The sequence below is a fragment of the Mobula hypostoma genome, chromosome 2 (assembly GCF_963921235.1).
Source record: "Mobula hypostoma chromosome 2, sMobHyp1.1, whole genome shotgun sequence".
Taxonomy (NCBI): domain Eukaryota; kingdom Metazoa; phylum Chordata; class Chondrichthyes; order Myliobatiformes; family Myliobatidae; genus Mobula; species Mobula hypostoma.
Window position 1 is genome coordinate 157,548,413 of NC_086098.1, and position 16,303 is coordinate 157,564,715.

A 16,303-nucleotide genomic window follows, 5' to 3' on the forward strand; every position below is an offset into this window, starting at 1 on the left:
AGAGAGCGCGCGAGGGGGGGCGTGGGGGGAGAGAGAGAGAGCGCGCGAGGAGGGGCGTGGGGGGAGAGAGAGAGAGCGCGCGAGGGGGGGCGTGGGGGGAGAGAGAGAGAGCGCGCGAGGGGGGGCGTGGGGGGAGAGAGAGAGAGCGCGCGAGGAGGGGCGTGGGGGGAGAGAGAGAGAGCGCGCGAGGGGGGGCGTGGGGGGAGAGAGAGAGAGCGAGCGAGGGGGAGCGTGGGGGGAGAGAGAGAGAGCGCGCGAGGGGGGGCGTGGGGGGAGAGAGAGAGAGCGAGCGAGGGGGAGCGTGGGGGGAGAGAGAGAGAGCGCGCGAGGGGGGGCGTGGGGGGAGAGAGAGAGAGCGCGCGAGGGGGGGCGTGGGGGGAGAGAGAGAGAGCGAGCGAGGGGGAGCGTGGGGGGAGACAGAGAGAGCGCGCGAGGGGGGGCGTGGGGGGGAGAGAGAGAGAGCGCGCGAGGAGGGGCGTGGGGGGAGAGAGAGAGAGCGAGCGAGGGGGAGCGTGGGGGGAGAGAGAGAGAGCGCGCGAGGGGGGGCGTGGGGGGAGAGAGAGAGAGCGCGCGAGGGGGGGCGTAGGGGGAGAGAGAGAGAGCGAGCGAGGGGGGGCGTAGGGGGAGAGAGAGAGAGCGAGCGAGGAGGGGCGTGGGGGGAGAGAGAGAGAGCGAGCGAGGAGGGGCGTGGGGGGAGAGAGAGAGAGCGCGCGAGGAGGGGCGTGGGGGGAGAGAGAGAGAGCGAGCGAGGGGGAGCGTGGGGGGAGAGAGAGAGAGCGAGCGAGGAGGGGCGTGGGGGGAGAGAGAGAGAGCGCGCGAGGAGGGGCGTGGGGGGAGAGAGAGAGAGCGCGCGAGGGGGGGCGTAGGGGGAGATTACTCAACTCCATAGACCTTCGTCCACACATCCACCGTATTGAAATTCAGTTCTAAGACCACATTATTTTTCTGGCCTTTGAACTATCACTGCAAACCAAATAATCTTTAGCTTTCTGTGGTAATGCTGAGTCGAAATAGACAACTGAGCCAATTTCCACATACAGTATCAATTTCTTCTGTCCCTCATTACAGGAATCAATGCCTGCACATTCTCAGCACTTCCTTCCAGCTCCAGAATATTATAGGTTCTGGGAAATATCTCCATCCTTTCTGTGTAGGAAGTGAATGATCCACATTCTCCCAGGCTGCCAACAAAGCCTGCAAGTGGCATGAGTAATTGCTGCAGCTGAACCAACAACCATTCCCCACACAACTGTACTTTTTAAAAGTCTAGGTGTGGGTAATGTCAGGAGAGTGCTCATGTAACAATAACAAACTGAAGAACCAGGGAGTAGATAAGAGTGCGGTTTTGAATGCAACACCTTGAACAAAAATAATGACAAATTTATAGGAAGGCACATATAGGAATCTGCACAATATTACCACTACTGTTCTTCTTGTGATTAAAATTGGTTCATCATTGTCACATGTACTGAGATACAGTGAATAACTTTGTTATGTGTGCCATCCATATAGATAATTTTAAAACACAAGTACATTTCAGAAAAAGTAATAACAGGATGCAGCATAGACTTTATGTAACATCCATGCTACATGTAACCATACTGTGAGACAACATGACTTCAAGTTTACCGTCCAGATTGAAGGAAAGTCAGCAGAGACAGAGGCTTCTCCCTTGAGTTACTCATCGATACTTACTAAAGTAGAAGGTCAGTTAGAAGAATTGTTCAAGCAAGTTCTGGAAGTTTTAGGGCAGATTCCATGACCAGTATGCTTAGATGGCCAGGGTCTTGAGGCTCCCAGAGTTATTGTGAACTATACTAGTTAACCAGTGTTAACAGTGGAAGATTGGTTAACAAACCAGAAATTGTTTGGGTTTAAATATTTACTACTTGAGCTGATTCTGTCTCCATTTTCAGTTGAATTGACCAATAGTAGTAAGATTTGACTTTCACACTGCAACTAAATTGACTTTGCAAGATATAATTTGAAAGCAGGTCCATGGACATTGGAATATGGATGCATTGCCACAAGTTTGGCCTAAGGGCAATAAAGAGTTGGAGCAAGTTGTATCCCCATGTGGCTTTTGCCAGCAATGTAAAGCCATACCTTTGAAGATATCATTACCACCATGGGAATTGCTTTGGAACTATTCCAACAAATTCATGTTAAGTTTGTCAGAAGGGGAACCATCATTTCCTTCTGCTCAAGAGCTTGTGCTCAAAATGGAATCAAGTCAGACAGACAGGTACTTGTACAACAGCAAATGAAAGAATTGAGAGGGAACTTCGCTATGCTTGAAATACTGGAATATTTGGTATTTAACCAAATGAGCAAAGTTCACTTCACACTTGAAAGTTTTATGCAATGTAATCAAGAATCTATCAACCTCTGCCTTAAATATATAAAAAGACTTGGCCTCCACAGCCACCTGTGGCAATGAATTTCACAGATTCACCACTCTCTGGCTAAAGAAATTCCTCCTCATCTCCATTCTTAAAGGATGTTCTTCCATTCTAAGGGCATGTCCTCTGGTCCTAGAATCTTCCACCATAGGAAACATCCCCTCCACATTCACTGCTTCTCACACAAATTCAACTCTACCCAGCACCATTATGGAGAAGGAGACTGGTTTTGGAGAAATGGGGAGAGAATTCAAAATGCAAAGATGCAAAGGGACTTGAGAGTCCTTGTGCGAGATACCATAAAGGTTAACCTCCAGGTTGTGTTGGTTGTAAAGAAGGCAAATGCAATGTTGGCATTCATTTGTAGAGGTATAGAATATAAGAGCAGGGATGTGATGTTGAGGCTCTGTAAGGCACTCGTGAGTCCACACTGTGTGCAGTTTTGGGCTCCTTATTTTAAAAAGGATATACTGACTTTGGAGAAGGTTCAGAGAATATTCATGAAAATGATTCCAGGAATGAAAGGGTTACCGTACGAAAAATGTCTGCAGCTCTTGGGCTGTATTGGACTGGAAGAATTGGATCAGCCCATGATTGAATAGCGGAGCAGATTCGATGGGCTGAATGGCCTACTTCAGCTTCTATATCTTATGGTCTAACTAGAGACATTGTCTGAAACACTGAGCCCTTCCTGATCTCAACTCAACTCAACTCAACTCATGCCATTCTCACTGGGCCCTCTTCTTTGAGCACTTTTTTCCGACTCCGCTCCAAAACCACTAAGGCAGAGGCCCTGTCGGGACAGTTTGACCCAACTGAAATGGAGATCCATCATTCCATCCTCACAGATCCTCGCCCAGATCATCTGGTACCTTGAAATCTGATTCGCCAGGCCCTACAGCACCAAGCTGATCCAACTGACACACCTAATAACCGCATGTATAGTACGAGTTAGCAGCATTCAATCTGAGGTGCTCCAGTGGGCTTACTCCTCACCCCTCTCTGGCCAACCAGGTGCACAATGAACTCTGGATTTTCTGCAATGCTGGTTCTGGCGGCCCACCATGATTGCAGATGTACAGTATGTAAGTTCTTCGCTGCCTGCCCCAATTGCCAGTCTAGTTCCTCTAACCAAGGGCCCTCTTTGCTCCTGCAGCCCCTAATGATCCCTCGATACCCCTGATCCAACAATGCCATGGATTTCATCACGACTTTGCCACGTTCCATGGGGCACAGTGATCATGACAGTGGCGGGCCGGTTCTCCAAGGTGGTCGCTTCATTGCCCTCCTCAAACTTCTGTCAGCTGCTGAGACAGTGGACCTGGTTCTCCATGTAGTTGCCTCCATGGTTTCCCTAAGGACATTGTGTTGGACCTGAGCTAACAGTTCATCGCCTGCTTCTGTTGAGCCTTCTGCTCCCTCCTCCTCACATCGTTGTGGACGGGGTGTGCAATATCTGGTTGTCTAAGAAGGGTATGGCCTGGAGGAAAGGTCTGGGGGGCCGTGCAGTATCATCTTGGATTCCTTGCTGATCAAGGAGTTCCACCAGAGCTATCTGGATCGTCCTGGGCCGTTGTGTGCCGGCCATGGGGTGGTGTGGTGGTCCAGTCAGGGCTGCACAGACAGGCACCTCCCAGTCTCCAGTCTTCACCACAATTTCAAAGGGACAATTTCAGAGAGGGACAGTAGCTTCTGTTTTATCATGAGGGTCAGCTTTTCTGAGTATCTTATACCCAATCTGTAAAGAACTTTCTTTTTACAATCATTCTCATGATTTGGACAATGCTGGTAATACCAACATTAATTGACCATACCTCATTGCCCCGAAACGAAGGAGGTTCTACATCAACCACAAGGAACATAAAATCAGCTGGGTAAAGGTAGGAGATTCTGTTCGCATTAGCAGTCTCATTGATTCCTCAACACTTGTATTTACCAAATTGCAAGTGTATCTAACTGAATATGATGTATATTCCCTCGTTACTGCATGGGATTTAAACCTCTGTCAGTACATCAATGGCCACAACCAGCTGATAGCTGAGTAAACTAACAACTACAACAGCAAGAAATTTATGTTAAAAAGATTTAAACATCCTAAACTACCTCCCAGGGCATAATCAGGTAAACTTAGATGACAAGCCTAATTAGGTATGTAAGAGTACAGGTAATGAGATGTACTCTATAGAAGAGATCATGTTAGTAATTTTGATGGATGGAGGAGTTAAAGGTGAGGAGCAGCTTGTTCCTTGGGCATACCAGCCAATATTCACACCTCAATCTAAGTTATTACACCAGGTTTACCTGACCATGAACAGCTTGGAGATTGTTGGACCCTGATCTTCATTGATTATAAAATGCTTTTTGATGTCTGGAGATCTTGAAAAGCCCTAAATAAACACAACTCTTCCTTGCCTCTAGCATAGAATTAAAAGCAGAACTTTCCCACTGGACATAAGGCTTGCTCAAGCAGTGCATTGTTGTGGGAACATCAGAGTACAAGCTGGAGATGATCAGAGTATGGAAACTCCTGAAGGGACATGAAATATGCCAATGACGCTTTCCTTAGATACCTCTCATTCCTTGGTAACATCAAAGTACAACAGTGCTTGTCTTGGTCATCATAAGATACTGGAAGCAAGTACACTTAGATCAAGTTACTCATCCCATTCACTTTCGGTCTTTTTCCTTTACAGGCGTTGCCTGAATCATGACAGATGCTATGCGAATGCAAAAGCTGATCACTGCAGTTCTCCGGCAGACAGCCCTTACATTGAAAGTTATCACTACTCTTGCTCTGGGAATCAGATCTCCTGCAGCAGTAAGTATCCAGTCATGTCACATCTGCACAAATTGGCATGAAAATTCTTCAATGATGTGCATGTACTGACAAATAAGGTCAGGGTGTGTGTTGTGAAAAGTAAGGTCAGGATGTGCTTTATGGCAAGAAATATTTGTATAATTATTTTTTAAATAATATTTCCTAAAAACACATCCTTGATCAGTACCTGTAAGTGCACAATATAATCGGTGTGGTATACTCTGCTTTGACATTAAATTGTCACAAGGGCAGCACAGTGGCACGGTTAGCTGACCCTCATAATGAATTCAGTCCCTTGAAGAGTTTCAAAAAGAATACTTCATATCTAGGTACTGCAAAGTTGTTTATCTGTTTCTTTTTAAAGCACAATTACTAAAGGAAAGACTCTGGTGTTGAAAACTATATTTAAAAATAGTGCCTTAGCTGGAAATCAAGAGCACATGTTTTGGATTTTTCATCCAAAGGAATTGAGGACATTTTACTTGAAAGTTTCTATTTTCCTTAAATTCTAACTCTAGTTTGTAAACAGAGCAGAATTAGGATCCAAGAAAACACTGTCTTTGATTTATTGAGCATTATGACTTGTGTAATAGATCAAGACAACTAAGAGGTGGTCACAGGAGGCAGGGGAATGATTGCCTTGAGTCTGTGGACTGGGTCGTGTTCAAGAACTTGTCTGAGGACCTGGGTGCCTACACCAGGGTTATAGCAGACTTTATTAATAAACAGCTGTGGATGAGTGTGTCCCCACAAAATTATTCAAGATTTTCCCCAATCAGAAAGCTTGGATGAACCATGAATCCAGAATTTGGTGAGGGCCAAATGAGAGGCATTCAAATCTGGAGATTAACAATGCTACAAGAGGTGCAGGTATGATCATTGGAAAGTCATCTCAAAGGCGAAGTGGAGATTCAGGACTAGACTGGAATCAGTTAGGGATATTCAGCAGCTGAGACAGGGTTTGAATGCCATAACCTTCTACAAAGTTAAATCTAGCAACATGGGGGACAGCAGGGTTTCACTTCCAGTTGAGCTGAATGCCTTCTATGCTCGTTTTGACTACCAGAACAGAGAGGAACCATCACACACCCCCATGTCTCCCGATGATCCTTTGTTCTCTGTATCTGAAGATGATGTGTGGGCTCTCTCCAAGAGAGTGAATCCAAGGGAAGCATCCGGTCTGGATGGACTACCAGGTCAAGTACTGAAGACCTGTGCTGACCAACTGACTGGTGTGTTCACAGGTATCTTCAGTCTTCTCACTCTGGCAGTGTGTGGCACCCACCTGCTTCAAGCAGGCTTAAATCATACCAGTGCCCAAGAAGAGTGTGATAACCTGTCTAAATGACTATCACACGGTGGCATTTACATTCACAGTGATGAAGTGTTTAGTGAGGCTGGTGTTGAAGTCTCCTGTCTGAGTGGCGACTTGGATCCGCTCCAATTTGCCTACTGGAGCAACTGGTCTACAGTGGATGCCATCTCATTGGCTCTTCACACAACCCTGGCATACACCAGGATGCTCTTTATCAACTACAGCTCAGCATATGACACCATCATCCCCCCAAAACTGATCAGTAAACTCCAAGACCTGGGCCTCAATACCCCCTTGTGCAATTGGATCCTGGATTTCCTCACTTGTAGATCCCAGTCAGTTCGGATTGGAGAAAATATTTCCTTCACAATCTCCATCAGCACAGGAGTACCACAGGCTGTGTGCTTACCCCCTGCTCTGTTTGCTTTACACCTCTGACTATTTGGCTAAGCACAGTTCCAACACTAAATACAAGTTCACTGATGACACCACTGTTGTGGGCCGTATGAAAGGTAGTGATGAATCAGCATACAGGAGGGAGTCTGAAACTTTGACTGAGTTGTGCAGTAACAACAACCTATCACTTAATGTTAATAAGACCAAGGAACTGATAGTATATTAAAGGAGAGGGAAACCAGAGGTTCTTGAACCAGTCCTCATCGGTGGATAAGAGTTGGAAAGGGTCCATAACTTGAAATTTCTGGGTGTCACTATCTCGGAGGTCCTGCCCTGGACTCACATTTAAATATAGTTGTGAAGAAAGCATGGCAGCACCTCTACTTCCTTAGGAATCTGCAGGGATTCAGCATGTCATCAAAAAGCTTGGCAAACTTCTATAGATGTATGGTGGAAAGTGTTCTGACTGGCTGCATTACAGCCTGGTATGGGAACACCAATTCCCCGAGTAGAAAATCCTCCAAAAGGTAGTGGATTCAGCCCAGTATATCATGGGTAAAGCCCTCCCAACCATTGAGCACATCTACGTTTGTACATGAAATGTTGCTGTAGAAAAGCAGTATTCATCATCACCACCTAGGCATGGTGTCTTCTCGCTGATGCCATCAGGTAGAAGGTACAAGAGCCTCTGGACTAGGTTCAAGAACAGTCACTACCCCTCAACCATCAGGCTCTTGAACAAAAGGGGATATACTCCTACTTGTGGTGTTCCCACAACCGATGGTGTCGCTTTAAGGACTCTTTATCTTGTTATTTAGTATGCGTTGTTTATTGCTATTTATTTATACTTGCACTTGCACAGTTTGTTGTTCATTGTTTGTTTACAGTTACTGTTTTATAGATTTGCTAAGTATGCCCACGGGAAAATGAATCTCAGGGTTGTATGTGGGGACTCTGATAATAAATTTTACTTTGAACTTTGAAATGTGTACTGCTTCATGATGCACTTTCCAGAATACTACCAAAATTCCCCTTTTATTCAGCTCTAAACTCCAGAAGGTACAGGACTAATCTGTTCAATTTCTCTTGATTGTAAAACCCTCTCATCCTAGGAACAGGTCTAATGCATCTATCTATACTGCAGTTTCTGAGACAATTATACCTTTCCTTGGGTATAGATCTGAACAATTTAGCAAGGATTCTATACTCTTATTGGAAACTACTTGCATTCCTAATGTTAAACTTCTGTAGTGTATCAATAAGAACAAACAAATCCTTCTGATACAAACATTGAACTGTTTATCATCTTAAAATGTACCATTTTTCTATGTTTCTTAAGAAAGTGATTGAACTCACACTTTCCCATTTACTCCACTGGGTATCCGCTCACTTAGCCTGCTCTTAGACCTTTGCAGCCACCACAAGCAGCCTTGTTGCAACTTAAATTTCTACATAGCTCAGTATTGGTACTACTACTACTAATTCCTATCTGAATGCGTCCGTGATCTATTTAGCATCTAGCTAGAAAGTTATTGGCTATGAACATCATTGATCTCTCCAGCACCTTACTTTTCACAATTCGATCCCCAGTAGTTCTGGGGTATTTTATCTGCTTTGAAGATAGATTCAAGATATTTGTTTAGGAGCTTGTCCATTGCCACAGTTTTTGTTATAATCCTTTCTGCCTTAGATCTCCCCCCATGGATTTTGCTGTTCTTTGGGTAGATGTGGAAGCTCTTTTGTCTTATTCCTTCTCATATTTCCTTTATCAATTTCTTTTTATTTTGAGTCATCCTGATTGGGTTTTTAAAACTTTCACAATACTCAGGTTTACTGTTCCTTATAACATTAGTTTTTTAAAAAAATTTCATCTTTAACCTGATTAACCTGTTTAGTTAGGAAATGTCATTTATGGATTACATTTCCTGTGGATTTCTTACTTTTGAATGCTCTATGTTCATTCAGAGTATGAAATATTTCTATAAAAATTAGCCATTGTTTAACCTACATCACAACCTTTAATCTAGTTCCCCAGTATACCAAAGACAACAACCCTCAAACCTATGTAATGGGCATTTATGTAAGTTTAAGGGGAGAAGTTTTGGATTAAAGTACATAACCTTCAAACTTAATTTCTTCCATCTCTATTATATTCCAATTGACACCTAATATGCATATTAGTCCTTTTGCAAAATGTAATTTCCTTACCTCTGTGAAGTAATATATGGAATAAAGTGACACAATAAGCAACTATTTCAAATTTATTTATCACAAGTACCTCAAAACATACAGAGAAATGTGTTGTTTGCATTAACAACACACACACCCAAGGGTGTGCTGGGGGCAGCCCACATATGTCACCACATTTAGTAACAGTATTTAATCCAAATGGAACATGCCTCATTCAGACACTTGTTTTAAAAACAGGTGTTTTTGTCTTGAGTAATATAAAAAAGTCAGAAGATTGAATAAATCATCAACCCAATCAAAGCTTGATGGCTTAATCAGATTCTTTAAAATAAAGTCTTTGACAGACATAACCAAAGTGAAAAGTTTATGAGAAGAAACTTTGAATGCACAGCGTAGTTACGAGCTGAAATTTACTGAGGGTAATAGCAGGAAGTTTGATAGTCATTCCAAAATATAATCGGATAGGCACTCCAAAGGTTAAAAAAAATGCAGGATTACACAGCTATGACATGGGATGTACTTTCAAACACACATAGTGGCACATGGGCTAATTTGCTCCCTTCAGTGACATAATCCTTCATGACGAAACTCTGACACATAAAGCCACCTAGCAGAGATTCTCACTGACATCTTCAACATCTCTGTGAGCAGCGCCATCTTCCCTATGTGCCGAAGAAGCCTTCAGCGTCCTGCCTCAACGACTACCATCCCGTTGCATTCACATCCATCATCATGAAGTGTTTCGAGAGGCTCATCATGAGGCACATCAAGATCCTGCTGCCCCCCCTCACTGGACTCCCTGCAGTTCGCGTACCGTCCCAACCGTTCAGCAGACGACGCCATTGCCATCACCCTCCACCTGGACAAAATGGACTGACAGACCTCAGTCAGTCTGGATTGGAAGCAGCATCTCCAACATCATCACACTGAGCATGGAGGGCCCCCCAGGGCTGTGTGCTCAGTCCACCGCTGTTCACTCTGCTGACCCACGACTGTGCTGCAACACACAGCTCGAACCACATCATCAAGTTCGCCGATGACACGACCGTGGTGGGTCTCATCAGCAAGAACAACGAGTCAGCGTACAGAGAGGAGGTGCTGCGGCTAACAGACTGGTGCAGAGCCAACAACCTGTCTCTGAGTGTGAACAAAACAAAAGAGATGGTTGTTAACTTCAGGAGGACACGGGGTGACCACTCTCCGCTGAACAATGACGACTCCTCTGTAGAAATCGTTTAGAGCACCAAATTTCTTGGTGTTCACCTGGCGGAGAATCTCACCTTGTCCCTCACTGCCTGGTTTGGAAACTGCACCATGTCATATCGCAAGATCCTGCAGCGGATAGTGAGGCCAGCTGAGAAGATCATCGGGATCTCTCTTCCGGCCATTACAGACATTTTACACCGCACGCTGCATCCGCAAAGCAAACAGCATTATGAAGGACCCCACGCACCCCTCATACAAACTCTTCTCCCTCCTGCCATCTGGGCAAAAAGCACCGAAGCATTCAGGTTCTCACAACCAACTATGTAAGTTTCTTTCCCCAAGCCATCAGACTCCTCAATACCCAGAGCCTGGACTGACACCAACCTACTGCCCTCTACTGTGCCTATTGTCTTGTTTATTATTGTAGTGCCTGCACTGTTTCGTGCACTTTATGCAGTCCTGGGTAGGTCTGTAGTCGAGTGTAGTTTTTGTGTTGTTTTACGTAGTTCAGTGTAGTTTTTGAATTGTTTCATTCAGCACCATGGTCCTGAAAAACATTGTCTCGTTTTTCCTGTGTATCTTACCAGCAGTTATGGTCGAAATGACAATAAAAAGTGACTTGACTTGACTTAAATAAACATCTGAAACTTTGAAAGATGCGCAGTTGGCTGAGGACACATTGAGCGCAGTTGTACTGATAGAATAAATTGGTAATTAACAAATTGACTGACAGATAAATGGTGCCATGGAAGATGATATAACATACCCTGTACCTTTCTTTAGCCATAATTTTCAGGAATAGGCAGGTACTTTAGATTGTTCAGTTGAAGAATCTGACCTTTTCTTGATAAATTGATGAGGTAACATAAAATACAAAGCTGAAGTATAACCACCATTTTTATCTTTTCCAGGCATGAACGATCCCTGTAAGGCTGCTATTTGTAACTGTGACCGCACAGCAGCCATCTGCTTCTCCAAGGCCCTTTATAACCCTCAGCATAAAGATCTGGAGAAGAATAAGTACTGCTGACAGCTGGGCAGAGATAAGAATCGAACAAAAATTAATAAAACTTTTCTTGCTGTTTCTTTGTGCATTGAATCTTGAATTCAAGAATACTGAAACAACGTAGGAATGTAGCTACGATAGGAATTGGAATTACATATTGGAAACAGCACATTTTCTGTTTGTTTAATTTGTATGTTATCTCTGCAAAAGTAATGCAACCAATCCCACTCTCTTTCTTTCTCTGAGCTCTACAATTTTTATTCTTGTTTATAGCAGTTGTAATATACCTGTAGATGACCTATCTGCAAGACAAATGTATCTATTTACATTATCTGTCAAATTCACAGTGTCCTAAATCAAAGGCAGAGATGACAACCCACTGGCATTCAGTGAATTTATAGCACAAAACTTTATTGGAGTCAAATTTAATATTAAAATCATTCTCCAGCACTCTGTCTTCCATGTGTAATTTTTCACACATCTCAGCTGAGACATTTTCTGATTGGAAAAGATGGCACTGGAAGGGAGTGACTTTTCTGTGTAGCTCCTGAGGGAATTACCAAACACTCTTGTCTACAGTAAGTAACATTGTTTAAAGTTATTTCATAGAACTAGTGACCTTCAGAACTGATAGTCTGGGGACTCCAGACCAGCCAGGGAATGAGTGCAGCTGGGGAGGAGATACAGGAGCCTTAAGACACACAGTCAATGTTTTAGCAACATTCCACCATCATATGTCGGAATGGTCCACGAACACCATCTCCTTCGTCCTCTATTCTACTATTTCTTTTTGTAAAGTGTGGTAATTTGTATGTCTTGTACTACACAGTTGCCGGAAAACAAATTTCACAACTACGTCAGCGATAATAAACCTGATTCTGAGATCTAAGCAGTAAATGACTTTCAAAAGATGCAAGGTAAATTGAAAAGTGATTCTTAGATTTCATTTAATTTAAGCATTTCACATAATTTCATACAGAGCAACTAAAACATTTTCCAATTAAATGATCACTATTTCTTTATGTGATCAAGCTTTTAAAAAGGATCCTTGTTTTCATTTTCAAGTTTTTCCTTTGCAAATGTAACAAGTCTACCAAACGAACATTATGATTAAGGCAGTAGGACTTATATTGACAACTTATGCATGCTTACCTTTTATAATTCAAAAGATAATCCAAAAGGAACATAGAAATTAGGAACAGGAGGTGGTCCTTTGGTCCTCCAGACCTGCTCTGCCATTCAATATGATCATGGCCGAATCCAATACTCTGTTCCTGCTTTTTCTTGCTTGTTGCCCCAAGATCAATATCTTTCACTTTGTTGAAAAAGACATAGGAGCAAATTTAGGCCATTTGGCCTATTGAGTCTGTTCTACCATTTGATCCTCATATTTCCCGACATTGCTGACATATTTCCCTCATACCCATTCACCTTCCTTTTCCCAACAACCTTCTATACCCTTACTAATCAGGAACCTATCAACTTTCAATGTAAATATACACAATGGCTTGGCCTTCACAGCTGCCTGTGGTAATGAATTGTTCAGATTCACCACCTGGCTAAAGAAATTCCTCCTCATCTGTTCTTAAGGGACGTCCTTCTATTCTGAGGCTGTGTCCTCTGGTTCTAGATTCTTCCACTATTGAAAACATAAGTTTCAATTAGATCCCTTGTCATTCTTCTAAACTCCCTCGAGTACCGGCCCAGAGTTACCAAGCGCTTTCATTCCCAGGATCATTCTCAACCTGGAGCCTATGGACCCTCTCCAATGACAGCACATCCTTTCTTAGGTAAGGGTTCAAAACTACTCGCAATACTCCATATATGGTCTGAGCAATGCCTTATAAAGCTTCAGCATTACATCTTGATTTTATATTCTAGTTCTCTTGAAATTAATGCTAATATTCTACTTGGCTTCCTTACTACCAACTCACACTGCAAGTTAACATTTCGGGAATCCTGTACGAGGACTTCCAAATCCCTTTACACTTGCAATTTCTGAATTCCTTCCCCTCCTTTGGGAATATCCTTCTTGTAACAGTGTGCCTAATTCTGTTAGAATTTTATAGCTTTCAATGTGATCCCCTCTCATTCTAACACTACTGAACTTAAGCCAAATCAACCCACATTCTCTTTATACATCAATCCTGCCATCCCAGAAATCAGTCACTGTACACCCTCCATAGTAGGGGCATCCTTCCTCAGATAAGGAGATAAGAAGTGTACATACACATTGTTCAATGCGCTTTCATCAATGGCCTACATTAGAAACTGCTTAAAATTTCCCTAGTGTTACATAGAATTCTATGTTTCTAAGCTCCATGTACCTATCTAAGAGGCTCTTAAAAGACCCTATTGTATCCGCTTCCACCATCACTGCCGGCAGTGCATTCCATGCATCCACCACTCTCTGTGTGAAAAACCTACCCCTGACACCCCCTCTGTACCTATTTCCAAGCCCCTGGACTCAAATTCTCTGCCACAAAGGCCAACATACCATTTGCTTTTCTATCTGCCTGCTGCACCTGCACATTTACACCCATCACTAGGGTACATGAACAAGTGGGTCTCCTTGTAACCCCCACTTTCCTAATCTATCTTGGAGGACAGCACAGAGACACTCCTGTAATCACTCCTTCTCTGTGATTACTACTCTACCTACCGGTGTTCTGTACTTTTTCTCCCTGTGCAGCCATGACAGCCTCAGACACAGAATCAGGTTGAGACGTGACAGCCTCAGACTCAGAATCAGGTTGATTATCTCTGTCGTATGTCATGAAATTCGTAGTTTTGTAGCAGCAATACAGTGCAAGGCATAAATGTTATCAGTGTAAAAAAAGCAATAGCAAGATATTGTTATGGGTTCATCAATGTTTGGCCCAAGGTAGAGCCTCAGTGTTGTCGACGATCCAAAGTGGGCTCATTTGCAGTTCCAGCTGCACAATGTGGTCAGTCAGGAGCTGCAACTGGATGCGCTTCCTATAAGCATGGTGACCTGGGAGACAAGTTGCTAATTTCACAAGAGACTATTCCATTCTAAACACTTCCTGCTACAATCCTGAGTCCCAACATTTACTTCAGAGAATGAAAGATGTATTAAAAGGTAGAAATACCCATTTGTTACTTCTTACCGAACAACTGTCTCCCCTTGGAATGCACTACTCTTTGAACTGTGATGTTCCTCACAGTCTCTTTGAATGCATGAGGGTCTGCATTTCCTTCCTCTAAACCTCTCACAGCCCACTGGCACTCAACAACCTGTTAATGGCTAACTTATGAGTTTCAATCCTTGACATTTAATTATGTTCAATTTTAAAAACTGCAGTTGAGAAATAATGTCTAAATATAAACTTGGTTTAATTTTTCAAAATCAGTAAAAAAGTATGAATTCTGTTAAAAGATGAATGCAACTGAACAGAAAGTTAAATGATATTCCATTTCAATTTGTCATCTTTGCCATCAAATCCCTGATCTCACAGGAATATATTACTTGCCAGTCTTTGCTAAGTAAATGATTTTAATGTAATTAAAACACTTTCTCTAAAGTTTCTACTCTCCTTCAAAACGTATCACGGATATCAGTGTCTCTTACTGCTTCCTCGCATTTCAGCCATGATTGAGTTTGACCAGTAAATGTTGATAGGCGACAGACAACACAATCTCCAAGCACATGGACTTGCCATCCCTTTTTAGAAATTGGAAGCATTGTTATTTTGCCCTCCCAATCCTGCAATACCACTGCAGTGATAAAGCCCTACCACTGTCTCTGCTGCCAAACACTTACTCAGCATTGACAAGTTGAGAGTTTAATGCTGTGTCAGCTGGTACAGTTTATCAAGAGATAGGAAGCATCCAAACATTAACTCCAAGGCAATATTCATATCCTCAGCTATGGAAATTCAACCTTGGAAGACTAGCTGACACAAAGGGATCTGTATTCACCAGTTTGTCCAGATGTACGTTACTGCCCTTAGGGATTTGGAAACAGACTTTTTCAAACTGTTTGGCCTCTACACTCCAAATTAAAACACTGAAACCTGTTAACATCAGCAACTAATGGATTTAAAATTCAAATGTGGTTGTGAAATTCCACACTGTGTAATCACATGGAAAGAAATCAGAATCAGATCAGATTTAATATCACTGGCATATGTTGTGAAATTTGTTAACTTCACAGCAGCAGGACAATGAAACACATGATAAATATAGAGAAAAATACTGAATTACAGTAAGTATATGTCTATTCAATAGTTAAGATAAATAGTGCAAAAACATTTAGAAATCTGATGGCAGAGGGGAAGAAGCTGTTCCTGAATCGCTGAGTGTGTGCCTAATGGCGACAGTGAGAAGAGGGCATGTCGGAGTAGAAAGCTAATGTGTGTATATTGCTAGGCTTGGAGGAAGTTTTACTTTTATTGAAGTTTACAGCAAATATTCAAGTAGGTTCTTAAGCAAAGAAAGAAAATGCTGCAGAATATTTTGATTTACCAAATTTTTTGATTTAAATTTTCAATTGCCTTGAGGTCTCCCTGTGTAATCCTTGACTTCAGTGGTGTCATTTGCCATAAAGTGGCCAATGTTGTTGAACTTGTCATCTGCCACTCATCTCTGATTTGATTTTTGGATTGTAACCCTAAATAATTCAGATGAAAAATGGAAGGAACCATAGATAATAAAATGTTGTAGAACTTGAATTGACACAAAGATTTTGCTGTCTTCTTTAACATTTCATGATACTAAGAGGCTGTCTTTTCAACTTCATAATTTCTTCAAAGCAGCTCAGTAAATCAATTCTTGCAATAAAATTATATTTGTCTACACCTGTATTTTCATTAAAACTTTGAGGTTGCAGGATGTAATTGACAAAATCAAATGGATCAATGCAATCAGTCTTGAGACTCATATCTGACTGAGTCTCTGGGCTTTTTTTAAAAAAACAGTACCATATTACATTCTGTGGATATTTAAGG

At 42.6% G+C, this 16,303-nt stretch overlaps 1 protein-coding gene across 1 annotated transcript in view; it reads left to right on the forward strand.

The window, feature by feature from the left end:
- LOC134359841 (phospholipase A2, minor isoenzyme-like) overlaps positions 1 to 15,991 on the forward strand; it is a 101,285-nt gene extending 85,294 nt beyond the window's left edge. The window contains exons 4-5 of the mRNA XM_063073570.1: positions 5,096 to 5,220; positions 11,239 to 15,991. Of these exons, the coding sequence (XP_062929640.1) occupies positions 5,096 to 5,220; positions 11,239 to 11,357 (244 nt within the window). The 3' untranslated portion in view covers positions 11,358 to 15,991. The remainder of the gene's footprint in view (positions 1 to 5,095; positions 5,221 to 11,238) is intronic.
- The last annotated feature ends 312 nt before the right edge of the window (positions 15,992 to 16,303 follow it).